We start from the raw sequence: 23,875 nt of genomic DNA, 5'->3' as shown, positions 1-23,875 counted from the left end.
TGTCAGCCGCTTGCTAAAAAGCGAGGACTAGAAATATGGAGCCCTACCCAGACGCATCCATTTGACAACTCTACCATCAGGGCTTCTTGTAGCAGAGCTGAAGAAGAGTGCATGCAGTTAAAATATATGGAAAATAAGTGTTCCTAGGGCAGTGGATCGAAGCTGTTGTGGGTCTAGGGGCTCAGAGTCAGGCGTGCTATATTCATGTCGGTTTTTGTTGTCATTCTTATTTCACCAAGAGGTTGAAACTTATTTATTTTTTGGATCGGGATCCTAAATATATATTGTGACAAGTTAAGCAAAAAATAATTATCTACATCCATAGAAGTACTCCTTGAATGGGTGCAAATGTACTACTTTTTGGGATTCACAAACATTGGCAGTAGAAGGTTTGGAAAGCTGCACCAGTCTCACATTTCCAGGCATACTACTGGCAATCAAACACTAAAAAGGTGACAGGGTAAATGCTTACAAATAGTCTAACCAGTGACAATTCCAATCCATAATGTGTCACCCACTGTGCCACTCTAGACAGAGGCCCACCTAATGCAAATCAGTACTGACCCAGTTCCTCATAGAAACAGTCTATTCCGAACCTCCAAATCTTGGTCACCTCACCCCGCCACCCTTCAGCCCACTGCTTTTTTAGTTGGGAAATTTGATATTCACACTCCCCGAATCGCACTGACTAAGCTACACCTTTGTGGATCTGGCCTGCATGGATATGATGTGTGTTGTGTAAGCCATTTTGTGCTCATGCATCTTATTTTGCATATGCACAAGCACCGATTCTTCTGTGAATTAGTACGTGCCCAAAATCTGCATTTTGAAAAATATTTTGTATGCTGAAGTCATTGTTTGCGAACTGGAAGGAAAATATATCCATACCTTATACCACAGCGCCCTCTGGAGTTAAAGGTACATATTTGTTTCAAGGATTCCATCTCAAATTAATTGCCTGCATCACTTCTTTAGGGAATAACAAACGTGATGTGCATGTATCTTTCAAAATCAATAGTGCTTTATATGCCAGTCATGAAACTGTCAGTTACATTTTCACATGCAGCAGTCAAGGCAGGTGTTTCACTGCTGCTTTGTGTAGCAGGGGCACAGAATGCAAATAGGGTGTCTACGTGCCTTGAAGGCAAATTCTGGACGGTGACTGTAAAAATTCAGTACAAGGGCTCAGTATGACCAACACATCAGAGTAAGATGACCAATATTATATAAGTAAGTAAATTGACCACTGTCACAAGTAAAACTCAAGTTTATATTTTTGGTTTGTATAATATATAGTAGTGTTGAGCAAACATTCACATGTAACTGGAGTTATTTAAAGATGAAAAAACAAGCAAACATATGCACACTATCAGAATGTGACAGCTGACATAAAGGCCAATTGTCACACCATTCTGCCCCATTACCATGAATTATGTTATCTGAAGCAGTGCCCCATTGATCAGCGTGGACTTTCAGGACATATGCAGTATTGGTACTGCTACTGCAGGCAGAGAGAGAGTGAAATGTTGATTTAGTGATTAGATTAAATTTGGGGGAGCTAGTGCATGTGTGTATTTCACTGTTATTGTTATTCAGTCAGACAAAACTAGTGCAGGGTTTTAGCTAACCTGCCCTCCATGTTAATTGCTATACCTCTGTATCTACCACCTTAGACTCAGTTCTGGTGGAAGCTTTGTGGTATTGTACAAGCACTGGCAAAACCAACAGGTTTAATGTTCACACTTGTGTGCTGACAAAAGCAATAAAAATGCATGATGCAGTGAAAAAAATATTGGGTTATTTGTTCATGCAGTGCCTGAATGTGATAAATAATTAAATGTGTAATGGCAGTGAATACTGTTCAGGTGTAAATAGTCCCTCATGCATTCCAAAAGAAGCAGCAGGGTGCACCTAAACAGCCAATAAAAGAAAGCGAGACTAAACTACTCCTGTGGTCATATCAAGATGAGATGAATAATATCTCGGGCAATAGCTGAAGTTTACTGAGCTAATGGCTGAAGAAGGCTTGACCAATTACAGGTCAATCCTAAAAACAAGAATAAGATGCAGAAAAGGAGCACATACAACAATTTAAAATATCTTACACATGCTCACCTTAATCATAATACTAGGGATGTACCAAACAGCGCACTACCATGTGTACTACAGTGCAGAATTATTCGCCGCGTTGTGCGTCCTAACCAATGGCATAGTGCCCCAGCCCACGTAGCACAGGGCGCTACCCCTTACAGAACAGAGCATTACCACCCTTATCACATTCAGCTATAATCTGAGGCACATTGCACTATCACCCAGTGTCAAAACTGGGGCAAAGTGCACACCACCCAGTGCGTAGTGTACCCCACCGATGGCATGGTGCACCATCACACACAGCACAATGCGTTACCACCACAAAACAGTGCCCCATCATTAATGAAGGCTTTACCATCTACACACCTTGGAGAGGTGACCATTATAATGACAGTCGTTATCAGCGTTGTTTATAATGTGTTCCTAACTGTTTGACGTCCACGCACACATTCTGCACTTTGTCAGATCAATACCAGACAGTGGTCATTAGGCTCAAATTACGGATAGTCCTTGTAAATAGAGGACAGGTGGGCATGCTACATCAGGAATGTATTCAAAAGAGCTACACCAGCTGCCAGAATGTAATTCTATAGCCAGGCCTGATAATTTGAGCATAATGCAATCTATGGAAGTCTTTCACTTCCTCTTCGCTAATATTGAATTTTTGTATATATTTTTTACTGGCTTTAAAATGCCAACAGGGTCTTAGCTACCGTCTACCTCCCTATCTAATGCAGCTGCAATATTGTGGAGCCGAGTACAAAAGTATTTTACAGGGAAGGAAAGTGGCCTTTACTGGTTTTGTCATATTAGACGAACAGCCCTTTAACAGTGTGATAGCATTGTAATTGTACCTTATCAGTGTCTGAAGCTCACTTAGATTGTATCAGAAGAAACCTAGAGAGCACGTTTGCGTGTCTGAATGAAGGCCTCCGAGGCTTTGGAGCTACCTCTGGTGTTTACCACACCAGAAGCCCTCAGCCATCTGGCCAAAACAGCAAGCTGCAGCTCATGTAATACCGAGGTTTAGAGAAAGGTTAATAATACATGTGTTCAGTATGCTTAAAGAGTTTGTTCATACCTCCCCATCCACCAGGATCCATCCACCAAGAACTATTCAATCATCAAAGCACCCACCCATCCACCTTTGCATATATCTATCTAATCCATCCACCCACCAAGATCTATTCAGCCACCCAGATCTATCCACCATCCAAGCACTCACCCATCCATTCTTCCATATAACCCCGACACCCAGCAACCACCAAAAGCCATTATTTCACCCATCAGTCATCCATTCATCCACCAAGATCCATTTACCAGATCCATCCACACAAGCACATATCTAAGTACCCATTTTCCATCCATACATAGATGCATCCAATCACCCATACATTCATCTATGCACCCACAAGATCTATACATTGACCCTGTTCTATCCATCATCCAAGCTTCCGTCCATCTATGCTTGCACCCACCAAGATCTATCCACGCACCCGCCCATCCATTTATCATTCCATTAACCCAACAAGACCCATCCACTACCAAGGCCCATTCATTCATCTACCAAAGCTCCCGTCCATCATCGATCCACGCAAGCACCCATGTCCATCCTTTCATCTATCTACCCATACACTCAACAAAATCCATCCACCAATCCATCCATCCACTCCCCCAACCATCCATCCATCCTCCTAACAATACAAATATCTATTCAGCCAATCTCCTCTTTACATCCTCTTCATGTCTGTCCACACTCACCATCCATCCATTCATCAATCCATCCACCTACCATCCATTCATCAATCCGTACGCCCATCCACCTTGAACAATAATAATAGAAATAGCAACAAACTCAAGTTAAATGAAAACTTTTCATGTAAGTAAAAACCTTAGTGCCAAATTATATGAGGAAATCAGTAAATGACATCACATAGCTGCCAGCTGCATAATACGCCAGAAAGCTACAGAAAGTAACAATGCCGAGACTATGGATAAATGCTGTCCTTTGTCAGACCAATGCGAGACAACGGCAGTGCATGCAATTCACAGACAGGTGAGATCCCTAAAAGCAAACCCAGTTTCGGTTTTATTCACATACGTGCAGAAGGGGAAACAGTTTCTTTTTTAAGAGGTAAAAGTACAACAATATTTAAAAAATGATTGCGACTGTTTTATCATTAGCTCATTTCTCCACAACATATCATACATATTATTCTTTCACATCCTATCGTGGGTGACTTTTCTGGCAACAAGCATATGGCTCAGCGAGTTAAAATGCTCACTGTTGATATCCATATTCAAGGCCGGACTGGGAACGCAAACCAGCCCAGGCAATTAAGTTGGATTTGCTGGGGGGGGGGCTGGCCTGTACTAAAAACGCCCCCCACCGGTCCCAAACCAGCGCCCACCCTTCCGGCTCACCGGGGAAGTGCTCGGTGCCCGCTGCGGCCAGTCCGGCCCTGTCCATATTGATCTACAGGTTACAAGTTTGAAATGTGGCTGGGCTACATCAAAATAGCATGCTTCCGAAGCTTATCACTTGCGTACCAGTGCATTGAATAACACTATCCTCTTTTTACGGTCCTTCGAAACAGCAAAAACTGCTTTCTGAGGCATTACACTAAAACATGTTAATATTCTTACCAACAGTAGGCAGATAATGCCAAGTCTGTGTCTGCATTCTGTAAAATATGTCTTGAATTCAATGATTATTACATTTACATATGTCATTTCAAGAAACGCTAATTTTAAGGTCTTTTCCAAATGTCCACACACAAAAACGGTTCAAAGCCGGGGGGTCACAGGGAAGATTTAAAGACCGCACAAGGTTTGTTCCCCAGTAATAGATCAAAAAACAATACGAAACCCTGAGGTCTACAAATGCAAATGATTAAATCATGAAGTGAAGTATGGAAACAGACTATGCCCATTAGATTATTACTAAGGGCAATCCCTTTATAGGACGTAATCCCTCACTCACCATAGGTGACGTGCTTCATCATTTCGGATTCTCCTCCCAGAGGAAAAACCTAGTTCCTCTGGGGGCTACAACCTCCTCTCTGAGAGGGAGGAGCTCAGGGATGTTTTGAAATACACTAGAGGATAGACTAAATCCACAAATGATGAGCTTATAGTATGAGTGAGGGGTGCAGTGCAAGTGAACAGACAATTGAGTGAGAATGGTGTAGTTAAAACTAGTTCAGGAACGGCAGGCGAATATAAGAAATATAGCTGTAAATATTCCACAACCGTGCAAGACCAGGATTAAAATCGTGTACACCTCCAGTCAGAAAATTATAGACTGTGGTGGTCAATCAATCAATGATGGTCGACATGTTTCAGCCATAACGCCTAGATAAGGCTAGGCTTTCATCAGGACCAAGCAAGCTACTGCACAAACAGGCCTGTGTGAAACCACACAGGTAAAGGATACACAGGACACACGCAAACTACTTGGTATGTGTCCATCAGTAGTGCGTTTCACCTTCACCTAAAAAAGAAAACACATACTTAGTGTCACTGCATCTGAGATAATGATGCACTGTGCAACACTGCGACTGAAAATACAATATATTTCAACAGCAGACTCACTCACCCGTTAAGACTGGGTGAGTCAATAACCTCCACCTGGCAACCAAATGATTTGAAATGGACAGTCCTTGAGAAACCATTCATACCTTCCCATCTGACAGATTGCTCTTCCTTTTTATTCAAACGCGAGCAATGGTGGGTAGACAAATTACAGACAGACGTCTGTGGGTTGAATGATGATATCCCGTGGCTGCTACTTTATATTGTGCAGCCCCCCTTCCTATCAGGCTCTTTTCCATCCTTTTCTGCCAGGCTATGATTCTTTGTTCAGAAACATGACAGATGATTTAGTGGGTATATTTACGTTTTTTGGCCCCCTGCCCTTTGTGCTTGATATTTACCTGTGCCAGCCCCTCTTTTTCCAACAGTGTTTGATGTGCTAATACGATTCCATAATTGGTTATTTTGTATTCATTTCTTTCTACTTTGACACTTTGTAGAATTTTCAGCACGTTCATTGATTGATTGACCACCACAGTCTATAATTTTCTGACTGGAGGTGTACACGATTTTAATCCTGGTCTTGCACGGTTGTGGAATATTTACAGCTATATTTCTTATATTCGCCTGCCGTTCCTGAACTAGTTTTAACTACACCATTCTCACTTAACTGTCTGTTCACTTGCACTGCACCCCTCACTCATACTATAAGCTCATCATTTGTGGATTTAGTCTATCCTCTAGTGTATTTCAAAACATCCCTGAGCTCCTCCCTCTTAGAGAGGGGGTTGTAGCCCCCAGAGGAACTAGTTTTTTCCTCTGGGAGGAGAATCCCAAATGATGAAGTATGTCACCTATGGTGAGTGAGGGATTACGTCCTATAAAGGGATTGCCCTTAGTACGAATCTAATGGGCGTAGTCTGTTTCCATACTTCACTTTTCCAAATGTAGACAAGATTTAGCTCTCATTATCTATATAAAACGTCTCCCATAAAGTCCACCATGGCCTTAGCCGACTATAACCTGGCACAAACATCGCCATCATCAACTGCGGCCAGATCAGATCACTGCAGGCAGAATTGCAATGCTAATTCGAGAGAGCAGGGGAGACAGAGCGCCTGGCCCGAATGGCATCCCGACATCAATTAGTAAACAGGACATTGGTTTTTGGTCTGGGATACTGCAGAATTTATTCAAGAGATGCACAGTGCCCTCGTCCTGGCAAGGTTCGATTCTCCACCCCATATACAAAAAAGGCCCTATCTCTCTTCCAGACAGCTACAGACACATTGCATTATTGGACATTGAGGCAAAGTATTTTGCATCTATACTACTTGAGGATTTACAAGACTGTGCAAAGACAAATAAGTTGCTTTGCCCCAATCAAACTGGGTTTAGAACAAAAGCGGACACCACCGACAATCTGGTAGACCATCAGGATGCTTGTCACCCGACAATTTCAGAAAAAGGAAGAGCTCTACTGTTGTTTTATTGACTACAGTAAAGCTTTCGACTGTGTTAATCGTCACCTACTGTGGGCTAAACTCACAGCTTGGAAAATCCCAGAACCTTTATTGCAAGGTATCATACTGCTATACTCCAACATGTGGGCGAGAATAAAACTAGGACGAAATACGTCTGTCTCGGAAAAATCGACATGGGACATGGCTCAAACAGGGGTGCGTATTAGCACCCACCCTTTTTAATCTGTATATGTGTGATTTGGTTCCTGTCCTAAATCAAGTCAATACTCGTGCTCCCAAACTTGCGAATCAACACATTTCTTCTCTGCTGTACGTAGATGACGTCGTCTTGCTCAGCCAGATGCCGGTAGGGCTTCAAAGATTGCTAGACGCCCTCACCACACACTGCCTGGCAAATGATATGCAGATCAACTATGAAAAAACAAACATAGTTATCTTTGGCCAGAAGAAAAGAAAACCACATCAATGGTATCCCGATAACCATCGTCTGACCAACTCGAATCAATATCAATATCTGGGTTGCTGGCTGGATAATAAAGGAGAGCACTTACTACATCTGAATTCATTAAAATCAAAATTAGCCTCGCTGCAAGGTGCTCTTCGAACATTATTTAAGGGCACAAACAAGTTCTCTTTTGAGGCACTGTTGAAAATAGTCACTGCTAAATTAGTGCCAACACTGTCATATGGTTCAGAAGCCTACCCGGGAAAACTGGGGACTTTCTTAAACAGGGCACAGAGCGCGGTGTTCAGGTCTGTATTCTGACTGCCAGGCAACACCTCGCCAGCTCAAATCAGTCTGGAATTCACACTACTGGAGTAACTGCTTGTGCAAAGGGCCTGCATAATAAAATATTTGCATTCCACAAGATCTGCTAAGCAAGGATCGTTAAAACATCTCATCTGGCATGAAACTGTGTGTCATGACAGCAAGAATCATACGAACGCCTGGTCGCAAGCCCTAAAAGAAGCGCTGACCCATACTGGTTCAAGGAAGCTCTGGAACTCAAAATCATCTCAGTTTCCGTTAAAAACAGCCCTGAACAGAAATATAAAAATGATATCACGGAAATCTGATCTAAAAGCATTTGCAAAAAGAAAACATGCCTCCCTTGTGATCGGTAGCTTTGATAGAAAAGTCCCACAAACATACATCAATGAAACATTTCCACCCACTAAAAGATGACATTTCTGCAGCTTCGTATGGGCTCTTCTGTGTCATTAGATCTGTCACCACCATGGGCGGACATACCAGAGTCAAAACTATGCTGACTATGCAATCTTTCGCAGGAGTCACTAACTCATCTGCTTTGCATATGCCCTGTATTATTGGCAGACTGCAGAAGATTGCTCAGGTCCCCATGCATCAAGGAGGGGACACGGACTTTACCATCAGCCATCAGTTTCTTATCGAACAATGAGCAGCCGCAAGTGATCACAAAACTTGTAAAATGTCTAGGGTGTGTGGAGAAGCGACTCAAATTAATTTCAGAAGCCCAAAACGAAGAAGGGGCGGATCCCTGAATACCAGCAGTCCTAAAAACAAATAACCTCAATCAGACGGCCTGTACTGCTTCTCTTTTTTTAACCAAAGGCACTTTTATTAAGTTGTTAGTCTTTTATTGAATTGTATCTTAATACATTTTTACCTGTGAGGAATACAGAGGTTTAATTATTAATTGTCTGTTAAATGATTGAGACCTAGGAAAAATTGGGATAACAGCTATTACTCTGATTTTATTTGTAATTCTAGGCACTTTGACAGACTTTATTGTCTTAATAAAGTATTTTTAGTTTTCGTTATCATAGATGCTCAGCATCATATTTTTTCTGATTTGATTTGTAAAATAACACACTAAAAAAAGATGAGTCATTATTAGTTTAAACGAACATACAAAATAATGGGTTTATTTTTGTCTGCGACTTTCAGTCAACGAGGATGTGTTTTTATGCTTAATGTTTATGTAGCAATTATTTAATTTCAAGTTTGTTTGTTCCTTAATGAGTTACAACACAGTCAAAACACATACGTCCTTCTGTTGGCACCAAACCCTAGTGTCCGCCCGATGAACAAGTAGACTTCAGCCTCAATATCACAATATAGTGGACTAGATGTATGATTATGTTTTCATCCAAGAAACTACTCTTGGTCTCATCTTCTCATCAATACGCAAAATCTATTCCTACCCATCCCATCCCATCTCGGAAATATACCAAACCAGCAGTCCCACTTCATCTCACTGGTTCCAGATCAGCGTATTATCGCCAACCAAAACCCTCCCAACAAAGTTTCCACTTGTAGAAAGTACCCAAATGACAACCTGCACCAAGACCTTATTTCAATTCCAAGATCATCAGACCTCTCTACAAATGGCAACTCTAAACTTGACACCATGAATCACACACTGCACCAGTGAAGGTTTCCAAGCTCTCTTGGCCACCAGCACATCTAAACCATCAGTACACTCACTCAGTAAACACACTATGAAGAGGCAAAAGAAGAAGTGGTAGAAGACATATCATCTGGAAAACATCAAGTGAAGATAAAACTCCACTCTGCATGGCGAAAACTCATCCCTGATGCCAAAGCAACATACCTTATGATACCTACAATGTACCTTCCACTACAGGCTCGCCATTTGGGTCACACATCAGAAAAAAATAATTTGATCCACTTCTTCTTCAGAGGTAAAACAGACAAGATCAGGACGTTTAGCAACTTCAAAGGACCATAGCCATGAGAAAATGGCAACCCACAACATGCCTATTTTACCATCTCAAAGTTAACGATCTGAACAACCTCCTCAACTCCTTGAAGTTCACATCTTAGAAGGATAGTATCATCCACCTCCTTCACCCAAGTCATCTTCACCAACACCCTCATAACGGAAAAAATATTCATCTGTTGCAGAAAGCCCTCTAAATACTGCCCAGTCACCCACCGTGGCTTTATCCAAGATTACCAACCAGTGCCCAGTGCAGCTCAGATACAGCAGACAACCAAATGGTGGATGACACCCTACGGATCACTGACAATGAAGACCCCTGTCTCCTCCACTATCTGGATCTCTTGGCAGTATTCATTACTATTAATTAACCTGCCCTGCTCAACACCATCTCCTCAACGACACTTCAACTTCATTGTAATTACTTGGTCAACTTTCCGCCTGCCCGAGAGACACCTGATCATCCAAATGAACACCTCAATATCTGAACTTAACTCAATGACCTCTGACTCCAACCTTTGACCCATCAGCTTTAACCTTCAGGTGCACCCTTTAGGCATTCTCCTGGTGGGCAAGGACATTAGGATTCACCATTATGAAGATGACACACGATTGTGTTTGAAAGTCTTATCTGACAGTGACATTAACCACAGAAAGCGATGTCTCACTAACATTTAATATGGTAGTCGAAGAAGTACCTGAAAACATACCCCATAAAAACAGAGTCTGCTTTGTTCTTTAATGATATCAAACAAGTCAAGACACAAGGCTGTCTCACAGCACGTTCAGCCCCAGCCCCATCTCACTAACGGCTTCAAAAACTTTGGATTTCATATGAACACACATCTCATTCAAGACCTATATCGTAAAGGAGATGCAAACACCCTGACACCAGCTCCCACTCCTCTAGAAAGTTGAGCTGCACCTCCTGGAGCCAGGATTCTGAACCACCATTCAAGGCTTGCTCACATCTCACCTGGAAGTTGGTGAAGCGCTCCTCAATGGCCTCCGTGGTCTCCACCTCATACCACTGAAAAACATCCCACACAGCCGCAAGACTCAGCAAGAAACTAAGAAAGTATACTTGGTTCACACTCACAGCTCTCCCACACGCTAAGTCTGAATCACTTTCGGGATTTGTTACGTCACATTAAAAAATTTAGCCACCAGCACATAACCATACGTAACCATACCTGATAGACGTGATCAAGATCTTCTGGGGTAAACACTTGTAGTCAGGATATCACGAGTCTTGAGACAAAGAAATTAAAGAAGGAAACTCTAATACTGGCATTTTGTGCTGTGAAAAAACAGCTTGAATTCCATTTTCCATCATCGTTGCTTTCTTTTTTAATCTATACGTGCCCATTCTCATGAGCAATTAACCATGTTTACGTTGATTTGCACATAAGCTGTAAATTCCATAGAAAACACACCGGCCAAACCTCTGAAGAGTGCTGTCATTGTCTGCGTCTAAGAATGCCTAGGGAGTTGGAAAGAATTAAAGCATTAACACTAATTGTAAACGTCTCGCAGACACATCTGTGTTAACAATGTACATGATTTCTTTTACAACAAAAGTGTTGATAGTATTTCAGCTATCCACAAAATAAGGCAGCATTCTGGGCTATAAAGGAGTCTTGGGGACCAAGCTGTGTACAAAAACAATCAATGTTGGCGTTTTATCCCAGTCACGTAAACAACCATTAGCTGAAGCGAAGTCCTAATTTGAGACTACTCGAAATAGCAGCCACTCAAATGTTTCTGCTAGATGGGGAAAGTCTCCAGAGCTGCCAAGGATTGTAAAAGAGCCAAACACAGTGCATCATCATGATTCAAGAGCCCACGCAGACAAGTTCACTGATCTTGCAGCAATGAACATTTGGAAGGAGTGCTTTTTAATCCTCATTTTGATTCAAGAATTCAAATGAAAGAGTTCCCAGGGCACAGGATGCGGGTAGCTATGTCGAGAGCACTGATGGTAATTGAAATAAACGTTCTACTATGTCCAAGACAACTTCCACAATTCCAATGTATTTCTTATTATTAGGTTGAAACTGACATTTATCTATATTGCCTCTATTCACACCGAACAAGCTGTGTGAAGAAATGATTCCAGCTGCAAGAACAGCCAAGCACCAAACTAACCTCATGTTAATGCCTTAATAGGCAGCGTTATTGGTGCTATGTTGCTTTTTTCAAAACATTTATCAAAGTAAAACGCTTTCAGTAGTAACAGAACCCTTGGATTCCTCTGGTTACCAAGGGAGCTTGCCAGCACACTGATCATTCTCCTTCTCTAGTGATCCAGGGTCAGTCATCCACAGAGGTGGTTTTGAAACTGCATTTATATAGTGCTGGCTACCCCTGATAAGGCAACCTGGCTGGAAAACTAGTTTATGAAGAGCATGTGACTTTAGAATAGCACCAAGCTGCAACTACTCTTATGGGTAAGTAAACTGTTTCTAATATAATAAATAATCAGTCCATGGCAGGCATTAACGACTCATAGCACACATGGGCAATATCATTATTGACTCACAGATCACCTTCAAAATAAAAGTATTGACTCACACCATACTGTGAAGTTATCACTAATTTACACTAGCCCTTAGTGCCATCACTGACTCACAGCACTCATTGAAAATACCCCTGAGCCGCAGCCTACCCTATCATCAACTCAAAGCACATACTGATAAGGTCCCCATTAACCCACAACCCATCCTGTGGCCATGATCAACTCAGTGTATTCTGATGTCATCAATGACGCACAGCATGGGGGGCGTGGCTGAGCCAGCAACGGTGGCAGACGTGCTCGGGTAGAGCTCCGCCGGGGGCTCCCTGTTCTGGCAGCATTTCCCCACACACATTACTCTGGGATGGACTCGGCTCCCTGCCCATCGACAGAAGCAGGAGCGGGGGGGTGGTCTGTGCGAGGCCCTGCCTGTGATTGGCACCAGAGGAGCATGAATAACTGGCGCTGAGGACTATCTGGACCCCTCTATGCGGACACCCGCACTAGGGGACCACAGGTGAGCTGGGACCTCTGTGGCTCTGGGGACACGTCGAGCATTGGGCAAGCGTGGTGTCCCCTGTGGTTAGAGCTTGTGACCTCTGATAGTGGGGCCTGGGGGATCGAGGCAACAGCTGCAATTGGATGAGGGTGGGCCTTGAGGCGGCCGTACAGGTGGCAATGTTCCTGGGGTCTGTGGTGAGGCAACATTAACAGAATTGGCCTACGCCTGACCAGTTGGGGGGCCCGAGAACGTACTGGCATTGGAGGAGCACTTGTGGTCTGGCCCCGGATGACTGGTCCCGGAGACGATCCTGCTGTCTAATCGAGTAGCACTCTCACAGCTTGGGTGCAGCAGAGGACTGCGCTTTGGCAGCGGTGGAAGGAACGCAAGCGGAGACGCAGAAGTAGCCGCTGGGAGTGTTTCGGGCGGAGATAGACTTTGAGACGCAATGAACAGACCTCTATGCCTTGCAGCCACCATATTGATTGTCAGACAGTGAGATACTAGCTCAAGAGAAGCGTCATCCCTAGATCGATGTCGCGAGGCAGGCGACTCAAAATCAACATGCCTGACACAACAGCCCCGCCTCCGCAAACAAGACGGGCAAGATGGCAGGAGCTGAATCACAAGCCAATATGTTCAGCAAACTAGATGCGGTCCTGGCTACTGTGGAAAAACTTGGGGAAACCTTGAATCACACCCGCACTGCCTTGGAAAGCACAATAGACAATGCAGTCATAGATCTGATGCTCCTGCATGCAGATTATCGCAAACTGGCAGACCGCACTGGCGTGCTTGAGGTCGCGGTGGCGGAAATGTCACCTTGTGTGGCGGAAGCAGAAAAACATATTCAGCAGCTCCTCAACAGAGTGGACTTTCTTTGAGGACAGGGCGGAGGATGCGGAAGGGCGGGCCCGCCGCAACAACGTGCGAGTAGTAGGTTTGCCGGAAGTAACGGAAGGGAGGAATCCTGTTACCTATGCAGAAGCTTGGATGTGTGATCTCCTACCAGAAGGAACCCTCTCCCCGCATTTTGTGGTGGAGAGGGCACACAGAGTGCCGGACAGGCCCCTGCCATCGGGATCTAACCCTAGACCGCTATTGATCCGGCTGTTAAACTACAGGGATGCAATATTGCGAGAAACCAGGAAACTGCAGGATATTCAAGTGGACAATCATAAAGTAATGTTCTTTCCGGACTACACCATCCAGGTACAAAAGCAGAGATTCTCGTATATGGCAGTGAAGAGGCGCCTCCGGCAATACGACATAAAGTACTCTTTATTATTCCCAGCACGATTGAGAGTTGTGGCAAACGAGAGGACACACTTTTTTAGCACTTCCGAGGAGGTTGAGGATTGGCTTGACAGGTATGCTCCATCAGGTACTATGCCCCTGCCCGGTCCAGCAAGCAACAAGAAGGCTAGTGAAGGGTCGCGTCGTCGCCGGCCCAGGGGGAAGAAACTGAGGCGCCTACCACTCTCTCCGCAGATAAGCCCCGACCAGGACCAAGTACTACAGGGGCAGCAGGGAGCTCTTCAAGCAGTGGCAAGCATCAGTGGAACACACATGGAGGACAATGCGTCAGTCTCCAGTCGGCAAGATCAGGCTAGCGATGCTGATACTGAAGACCTGTCGGATGACCCTCTTGTCACGCAAGACTCATATGAACGACCGGACGTTACTCCCCAGACGGCCGATATTATTGTCTGATGCATACTGCTGTCTCAAGTTATTCGAATTTCTCCAGCTCTCATGCCCGTACACGCAAGTATCTAGTTGTCTGTTGTGCATTGCTGCGCATCATTGGATGTGTGAGGAACATATTATGGTACACTTTGTTTCACTATCGTTCATTATGATGTTGATTTCCCCACTGTCTAGCGTAATGGTATTCCTCAGCGCCCCGGAGCCTCCTTTTGCTGTTCTGTCTTATTGGGTGTCCGGCTTTGCTGCTTTGTTGTGAGTGACTGGAAGCCTTCTCTGATAGGCACGGAGTTAGAAAATCCACAATTGGCCAGTAACGAGGGAGCCCCGAGGAGTCTCTTTTTTCCCTTAGACATATTTTGATTGTAGCGCACAGCGCACCCCCCTGATTTAGTCTGTTAGATGCTTTTGCATAGAGTTTGGACGATAGCCTGTTGCACACTCGCCCTTTTGGTATTCTTCTTTTTTAATTTGGGCATTTGCCTACTATACACTCGTTTGTGTGAGAAGTTCACTGTATCTTTTATTGCTGCTATTTACTACTTTTTGGCCTGTAATGTCATATTCCACGGAAGGAGTTGGGACAGTTGTGATGATATTGTATGCTTGGGGATGTACTTTAGGGTTGCATGCGAGTACACGGTTCTTCCCCCTCCCACAGCTGGGGTAGACCAGGTCGCACTTATGACTAGATTACAAACGATATGGCACCTATCAAGATAATGACCTGGAATGTGAGGGGCATCCATAGTCCGTCACGCCGATACCTTATTTATTCCTATTTGAAACATCATGTCCATATAGCGCTATTACAGGAGACCCACTTGCATAAGTCAGAAATACAACGTCTACATAGGCGCTGGAGGGGTCAATTGTATGCAACGGGCTACTCTGCGTATGCACGTAGGGTGCTGATATGGGTCAGGCCAGGGACCCCCTTCCGGGTGGAAGTTTCCCACATAGAGACAGAGGGTAGGTATGTTATAGTTAAGGGTATTTTGGACGGACGGCAGATTCTGCTAGCTTCACTGTATGCGCCTAACACAGAACAGGCAGCTTTCCTGGACCGGATCTCCATTAAACTGGCCGGATGGCACGATGTTCCTTCGGTATTGGGGGGCGACTATAACTGCGTATTGGATTTGTCACTGGACCGGTCTTTCCCCCCTCTACCAGGCACGACTAAACACACTGCTGCGAAGGCGCTAAACTGATGGGCCGGGCATTGGCACTTGTCCGACGCTTGGCGTCACCACAACCCTCTTGACAAGGTATATTCTTACTAATCGGGGGCGCACGGACTCCATGTACGCTTAGACGGCTTTATGGTATCCAATGATCTTATCTCGAGCGTTTTAGGGTCCTCCTATATGGGACGGACGGACTCTGATCATAATCCGCATTTAATAGAGTTGGGTTGGGAGGACGTGACACCGCCAATCCCCATGTGGCGTCTTCAGCCAGATGCCCTCCTGGATGCACCATTTCGGCACTCCCTGGCTACCAGCGTGGCTCAGTACTTTGACGATAATGCGGGTCCCGCATCGTCACTACTGGTGGAGTTGGATGCTCTAAAGGTGGTAGTTAGGGGCCATTGCTTGGGTACGCAGGCGAGCATCAGATTGCAGTTAGGGAAAGACCTTACCGCCTTGGAGAAGCAATTGGCAACTCGGGAGAAAGAAGCGATAGAAGGCTTCCAGAGGCAGTTAGATCACTGTAGAGAAGAGCATGCGCGAATGCTGGAGAGACTGCGATGCCTTAACTATGCTGCACACTCTGCGCGGAAGCACCACCTGGGGGACAAAGCTGCAAAGCTGTCGACATGGCTCATCCGACAGGAAGAGTCATCAACCCCTATCACGTCCGTGCGGATGGCGTCAGGTAACATAGCATACACGCAGCGCGAGATTTATACTGCGTTCGTGACTCACTATCAGGGTCTATACAACTCTCGGGCACAGGCCACGCCTTTGGAGTTACAGCTTTATCTGGAGCAGATGGAATTACCACAGCCCACACGCGCACAGACGGAAGATTTGAATGCTTCACTCTCTGGGGAGGAAATACGTGATGCCATATTCTCATTATCTAATGGGAAGTCGCCAGGGCCGGTTGGTCTGCCGACCGAATTCTATAAAGCCTATGCGTACATATTAGTACCGCAGCTGCTAAAGGTGTTTGAGACTGCTCTAGATATGTCCACACTTACTGACACGCAAAATGAGGCTCTGTTGGTATCTCTCCTGAAGCCTGACAAAAGTCCGGAATCCCTAGGGTCCTATCGTCCGCTGGCGCTTCTCAATACTGATTACAAAATCTTCGCATCACTGCTTGCAAGGAGGCTATCACCCCTAGTGAAAACGTTGGTACATTCAGACCAAAACGGGGTTGTTCCCACCAGGAATACCACCCTAAATCTCCGCCGGTTTTTTCGGGTACAACAATACTCACTACATAGGTGGCCTCGCTCTGGTTGCCTGGTACTAGATCTGGAAAAAGCCTTCGATTCTTTGGAATGGCCCTACCTTTCGGCAGTGCTTAACAAATATGAACTCGGAGATCATTACCTGAGTATGGTCCAGTTGCTATATCAACACCCTACTGTCCGGGTTCGTATTGGTAGGCTCATATCAGATTCTATCAGAGTGAAGCGGGGGACGCGCCAGGGTTGCCCGCTGTCCCCGCTGCACTTCTCTCTGGTCATGGAACCACTGGCGATGCTACTCCGCGGTGGTGGTGAGGAATGGGGCATACCGCTGGGAGATGGGACTCATACTGTGTCCCTGTATGCCGATGATTTATTGTTCTATGTTCGAGATATTGCTGACATCCCCGCGTCCATAGCGGACGTGTTGAAGACCTTTGAGGTGATGTCGGATCTCCGTGTTAAATGGGCCAAGTCCGGAGTGTACCCCTTTGATGCGCACTTGGAGGAAACTGATGTGCTCATCAATGGCTCACGGCTCCCGTGGTACTCCAACACCTTCCGCTATCTAGGATTATTTATTTATCGGACGCCTGAAGATTTACTAGAAGGCAACTTAATGAGGGCAATATCGGTGGTGCAGGCCCTGGTGCAGTTTTGGAAAACACTCCCATTGAATGTTATGAGCCGTATCGCCCTGCTGAAGATGATAGTCCTTCCCAAGCTGCTGTATTACTTCTCGAACCTCCCGGTCTATGTCCCAACCAAAATCTTCCGCGATCTGGAGTGCATGTCCCGAGACCTCATATGGAATAAAGCAGGACCCGTGTCGCGTTGTGGAAGCTGCATGCACCTACCAGCCAGGGGGGTTAGCTGTTCCCAACATGGAACTGTATTATATAGCTGCCCAGCTGCAATGGGTAACAAAATGGCTAGGTGGCAACAAACTAGAGGACACAGCGACCTTGCAGCAGCCATGGACTCATACCCAAGTCTGTCACCTGTTTCCTCCTACGGCCAAGACCCTGCGCCCGGCCCAGCTACATTTAGGGTTAGCGTACAGATGTTATAGGAGAAGCTTGTATCATACCCGCGCGACTATTCCATATGCCCCGGCCTTACCACTTTTGGGGACACCAAGAGGGAGGGCTGGTACTTCTGAGGAGGCCCTTATACACTGGCGCGTGGCAGGCGTAGACATCTTGGGCGATCTCTATAGAGACAGTGTGCTATTACCATTTGAGGATCTGGCGGATTACACTGACTTACCAGTAGGGCAGTTCTTGCTACACGCCTCTCTCACAAGAGCTCTATCTGCTCTTTGGGGAGATCTAGCGACTGAACCCCCAATACATTTATTGATACAGTATCTACATGTTATGGGGGCGGGGTCACATATAGTACATTGGCTGGTGACAGCCTTGCTTGCACACACACTGAAACCAGTGATATCCCTCCGTGCCCACTGGGAAGTGGATCGCGGCCAACCCTGGGCTGATAAGGAATGGGACAATGTTTTGGCCAGCCCCACTTGCATACCAAGAAGCTCTAAATTAATACAAACCTACATCTTACACAGAGCGTATCTATCTCCCGATAAAATTAGCAGGTATTTCAAAATTACTACTTCCGAGTGCCCGCGCTGTAAGCATCTTGATGCGGACCTTCTGCACATGCTATGGTTCTGTGTTTCCCTCCAACGCTACTGGCGCGGAGTCACTGAGTCCCTAGCGCTCTGCACTGACATATTCCTGCCGGAAACATGGGAGGTTTGCATATTGGGGGTTTATGTGAGGACCAAGAAAAACAAAGTCACCTCACGGTTTAGGGACTTAGGGTTGATAGTTGTGAAACGTTTAATTACGAAGAGGTGGAAACATGCAGACTCCCCTGAATTGGTTAGTTGGAAAAGATCACATGCAATCTGTGCTCAGCCGGAAAGTACAGCACTGCACAGGGAGGAAACCGCGGGGCTTAGCAAGTTCCCCATTGCGCAAAACTGGGGCACTAAACTCTCAGCCTTCAACAGTGTGGGCGATGGGGATGAAGGCGATACCCATCCGGTGGACGCATGAGAGATGCAGTAGTAGCCTCAGGTCACGGGGGACACAGTATCAGGAGATAAGGATCATTAGCTGCTAGAAACTGCTACGCAGGTGTAGCCCGAAATAGAAGGCCTCTCATCCCTCCCTACTGGACTGTTCACTGGCGCACAGCTGCCCCTCAGTCTTCTTGTAAAGTCAAGCGTCACCCTGGAGAGCCGCCCCTTTACTACAAGGGTAGAGATAATCCGCTCATCGCACAGTCCAGCAAAGACCTTCATTTTTATTCATCAATGGCAGCCCCTCCTTTATATATTTATTTTTAGTAGTTTGTTAGTAAATGTTTAATAATTAGTATATGTTTCATTGGTATATTTCCGGTTCCCCTTTTCTTTTTCCTCTGCGAAGCCCCTCTGCTAGGGTATTGAAGCAATAGCAGTCTGATCTCAACTACATCTGTAGATGACGTATATACTGTGTCCCATCATAATGTCTAGAATATCTTTTAATACTATACAATACCAGTGTTTTTCCTTGCGAGTGGGCAACAATGATTCAGAAATGTGGGAAGGCAATCATAACGTGACATAGTTAACTGCTTGCTAATGGTATTTGTGTACACAATGACTTACCCAGATTGCACTTCAGTACCTTATAGTGCTGACTTGTATAATGATCTATTGGACTTGTATTACGTAGACTAATGTGTTACTTTTGAAAATTATGTATTGTCATGCAAAGTGTAAGTAAAAGCAAAAGAAGGAAATTCGAGAAAAAACCAATAAAGAGATTTAAAAAAAAAAAAATCAATGACGCACAGCATGACTTCCTAATATCGTTACAAACTCACAACACAGTGTAACAATATCATCATCGACTCATTACAGTAGTCAAGATAAACTCACCACGCACTAATGATGTCATCGAGGGTTCGGAAAATGCACTGGTCATGTATTCATGGCACAAGTAGAAATCATCTTTAATTTTCAGCATATTAAGATTGCAGCATCATTGTTTTCTAGCACATGTAGTTATGTCACACTTGTCAACTTTGTCTCACATCACACCTGTCATGAATGACTCGTTAAACTCTCTAACAACTTCAATGTTTAATCATATCGCCCTGGAGGTCTTCAGTGATTCACACCAATGAGGCTGTCGTTGACTTTCAACACACATTGGGTGGTTACCATTGTATCAGAGTGTGTATTGATCTCATCTCTTGATTCACAAAACATGCTAATGTCATCAGTTACCCATATCTAGCTCATGTGCCCTGCATGACTCAGGGTACAGCAATGCCATTTTTGAAGCAAAATGAACACCGATGTCACCTGTGACCACATCATACACTGTTGTCATTACTGATGTTCTGTGTATTCGGACAGTATAACTATTAGTTGTCACTCGTGACGGATTCTTTCACTGATATGCCTCTGTTTTTCTCCTTAGAATGGCTTCACGCCGCTGCACATTGCCTGTAAGAAAAATCACATCCGTGTGATGGAACTACTTCTAAAGACGGGGGCGTCCATCGACGCAGTCACAGAGGTACAGCTCTCGCCCCCCTCTCCTTTCTGTCTCCTCCCACTGCAGCCTTTGCCTACTGTAACCCTATCTGCACACCGAACCTTCTGTGGTTCCTTAATGGTCTTCCTGGCATCACCTTCTCTGACAGGAGTCCACCTGATATCCACTTTTAGCTGGCTTTGCTCTCAGCCAGATGTAACATGCTGTCTGCCATCTCTTTCTCTATTATTCTTCTCTGTTTTGTTCTTCATCTGGTTTTTCTGTCTGCTTGATAAAGTAATTTGCCTGATTGAGTTCCCAGCCTTAACTTTTGCCTGATGCAATACTTATTTGATATACCACCGTGACCCATACTGTAATTGTTACCTGACATTTATATAGCACACAATCTACCATTGGTATGGCATCACAACACATTTGGTAGTATAGTACAGGGTGTGACACAGACTTTGCCTAATTTGCTCTCAGGGGCGCATAGCCTTCTGCCTAGTAGAATATACCTGCCTCTTATGTAGCTCCCAGTTTTAACTTATGCAGTCTTAATTCAATATAGATGATTGTCTGTTAAAATTTCCAGTATGGCATTATCCTTGTCTGATGGAATTGATTAATAATGTATTGATTCAATTACTTAAAATTGATAGAACAGACACAATAAAACCAGATAAAATTTATGAGGAAAAATAAAAAACTAAAATTAAAATTAAAACTTGGGCAACCTATACATAGTTCGAAAGAGGTTCAGTTTTGACACATAGTTCCTTTGTTTACTGTGAGCCATGGCTATTCCTTTAGGTTGATGGCAGTGACATGTTTTATTCATAAACTTGCCAAATTGGGCTTAGTCCATGAGGGTGGTAATCCTCAAACAGAGGTCTTGGGCTTCTTTGTACGTTAGAGTCCCATAATTTAAAAAAAATGTTTTCAATAAAGTGTGCTGTGCTGCTAAGGATTCTGGACAGCAGCAGAGTAAGTGCAGCGATGATTCTTTCTTATAATAGCAGATTCTGCATTTAGTTATAGCAGGTGCCTATTTCTCAACTCGTTTATTGGAAGAACCATAAGTTAAGCGCGAAGGATGCATAATCTGCACTCCCTGCTTAGGGCCAAGCTCATGTATCGTTGCATTCTTGTACCATCGTACAATTTGGCAATTGAGGAAGCATAGACGGCTGACTCTGTTTTTAAAAATCTAAATTTGACTCTTGGGATAGAACTATAATTTGTTTTTTTTTAGTCTGTATCTTGTAACAGGAGTCATCGTCATCATCGCTTCCAGGTTAACTTTCAGATCCTTTGCAGCAGCATGTAGATGTAGAGCCCACGGATTGTCTTTTTCTTTTTTTTTCTACTTCAGAGTGGTTTTTAGGGCTCAAGATTCGGCCTGATGAATAGAATAAAAATATTTAAGAAAAGAGGGCTTGCATTCAAGGGCCTGTGCTGTTACACCAAACTCAAGTCGTAGGAGTGCTCGTCGGGTGTACCTCAAAAGATACACATTCTTCTATACGCCTTACACTGAATGTTGTCGAAAGCTAGGCACAGTTTCTCTGGGTAGGCTAGGTGCCCATGTGAGATGTCAGCAGTAGTTTTGCTTTGATAACTCTTATTATGTGTTCTGTCTATGGACTACGTACAAGATTATGTAGCTTGCATAACGCAAATGTTAAAACAGGGGCTTTACCTGTGAGATGTTTCAAATGAATATGAATATTTGATTTACCATTCTCTGAGAACCAGATTATAGTTTGAGGTTGGTGCAATTATAAGATTCCCAAGCCTCCAGCTGTATGTTGATTTGTGCTTGTGTTTCCTGAAGACCATCACCTTCGTCTTTGTGACATTTACCCCCAACATATTATCTGAGTTATAGTTGTTTAGCTCATTCAGCATGCGGAGAAAGCCATTTTTGGGATGGTCTAGGATGATGGGATCATCAGCGTACTGAATGATAGACAGTCTGTAAGGTCCTATTCTATGGGGCATTGTGTTTGCCTTAATAAGTGCATGTCCCAAATCGACAGAATACAAATTAAAAAACATTGTGGCCAATATTCACCCTTGCTTGAGACCTCAGCTTGTTTGTATGTGGTGCGTGGCTATGTTTTAGGCTCTGACTTAGAACCCAAGTATCTAAGTAAAGAGAAATAATGGCATTAAGTAAAAGATTAGGTATGCCCCAGTTTGCAGGCTTGGCCCAGAGCTTGTTCTGGTCCACCATGTCGAAAGCCGCAGAACAGTCGAACCGTGGCGGTCTGAAAAGTTGAAGTGAACTGTCATCGAAATAGGCCAGAGCAACAATGTTGTCAGTGGTTGATGAATTTTGCCGGAAGCCTGTTTGAAAGAATGGGGTCAAGTTCTTTCCAAGTGCCCACTCCTCAAGTTCGTGCAATAAAATGTTTGCATATCCTTTTTTCTCAATGTCTAATAGAGCAATTGGGCGATAGTTTGCAATCTTGCCTCTATTGCCCTTTTTGTAAATGTGGTATTGAATAGATCCTCTCCAGCATTGAGGGACCTGTGCATTGGCAAAGCTTTCCTTGTGTAGGGGTGTAAGAAGATCTGCCCAAAATTGCAGATCAGCTTTGAACAGTGCATCTGGAAGGCCCTTGAGCACCCTTTTTTCTCTGAATGTCTTGATTGTCCTTCGAACGACCTCACTGGTGATCTGTACGGTACTGCCCTTGGGCTCGTCGTATTGGACCTTGTATACAGTGTTAGGTATGGCTGTATCTGAATAGAGCCCATGTACGTCGTTGATCCACTTCCCTCTATAACCGGGTGCTTTGTTTAAGGTGTTAATATAATGCCATCATTTGGCCTGTCTGTAAAGTAAGGATTGGATGTATAACAATTCGGGTGCAATATGACCTTGCTTAGTGGACCACAAAAGTAATCAGTGGGCCTTTTTTGTATTGCTGTTAAACTGTGCAGTGACTGTATTAGATGTCTTTTTTATACTTTTAGCGGCCACCATCAAAACCGACTTAGTTCAGGAGTGTACCACATGGTTTTGATGATCTCTTGTCCGCTAGCTATCTTTCTAGATGAGACCCTTTTGCCACTTATGTCGGAGTAAACTGTGTCAGTTAAGTTGTCCAAAATGAAATAGGGCTGGTTTATATGAGAAAGTTGAAAATCAAAGGATTCATTCACTCACTGAACCAGGCTAGGGTTTCTTGCCCATCTGAGTCTCCTTACTATTGAATTGGTTTCTGTCCCTGTTGATCAAGCTTTAGTTGTATTTTCAGTGGAAGATGGTCGCTTTTCTGAGCGTGCAATTATTGAGAAGGTGTTCAGGCACTTGAATGGAGACTTA

General features: G+C 44.3%; 1 protein-coding gene across 5 annotated transcripts in view; it reads left to right on the top strand.

The window, feature by feature from the left end:
* Positions 1 to 23,875, top strand: part of ANK1 (ankyrin 1) — an 826,509-nt gene that overhangs the window by 348,614 nt on the left and 454,020 nt on the right. For all 5 annotated transcript variants that reach the window (XM_085634053.1, XM_085634051.1, XM_085634052.1 and 2 more), the window contains exon 11: positions 20,479 to 20,577. In XM_085634053.1, the coding sequence (XP_085490179.1) occupies positions 20,479 to 20,577 (99 nt within the window). The remainder of the gene's footprint in view (positions 1 to 20,478; positions 20,578 to 23,875) is intronic.

This window comes from Triturus cristatus, chromosome 11 (genome assembly GCF_964204655.1).
Source record: "Triturus cristatus chromosome 11, aTriCri1.1, whole genome shotgun sequence".
In the NCBI taxonomy this organism is placed as follows: Eukaryota; Metazoa; Chordata; class Amphibia; order Caudata; family Salamandridae; genus Triturus; species Triturus cristatus.
This window is presented reverse-complemented; position numbering and strand designations above follow the sequence as displayed.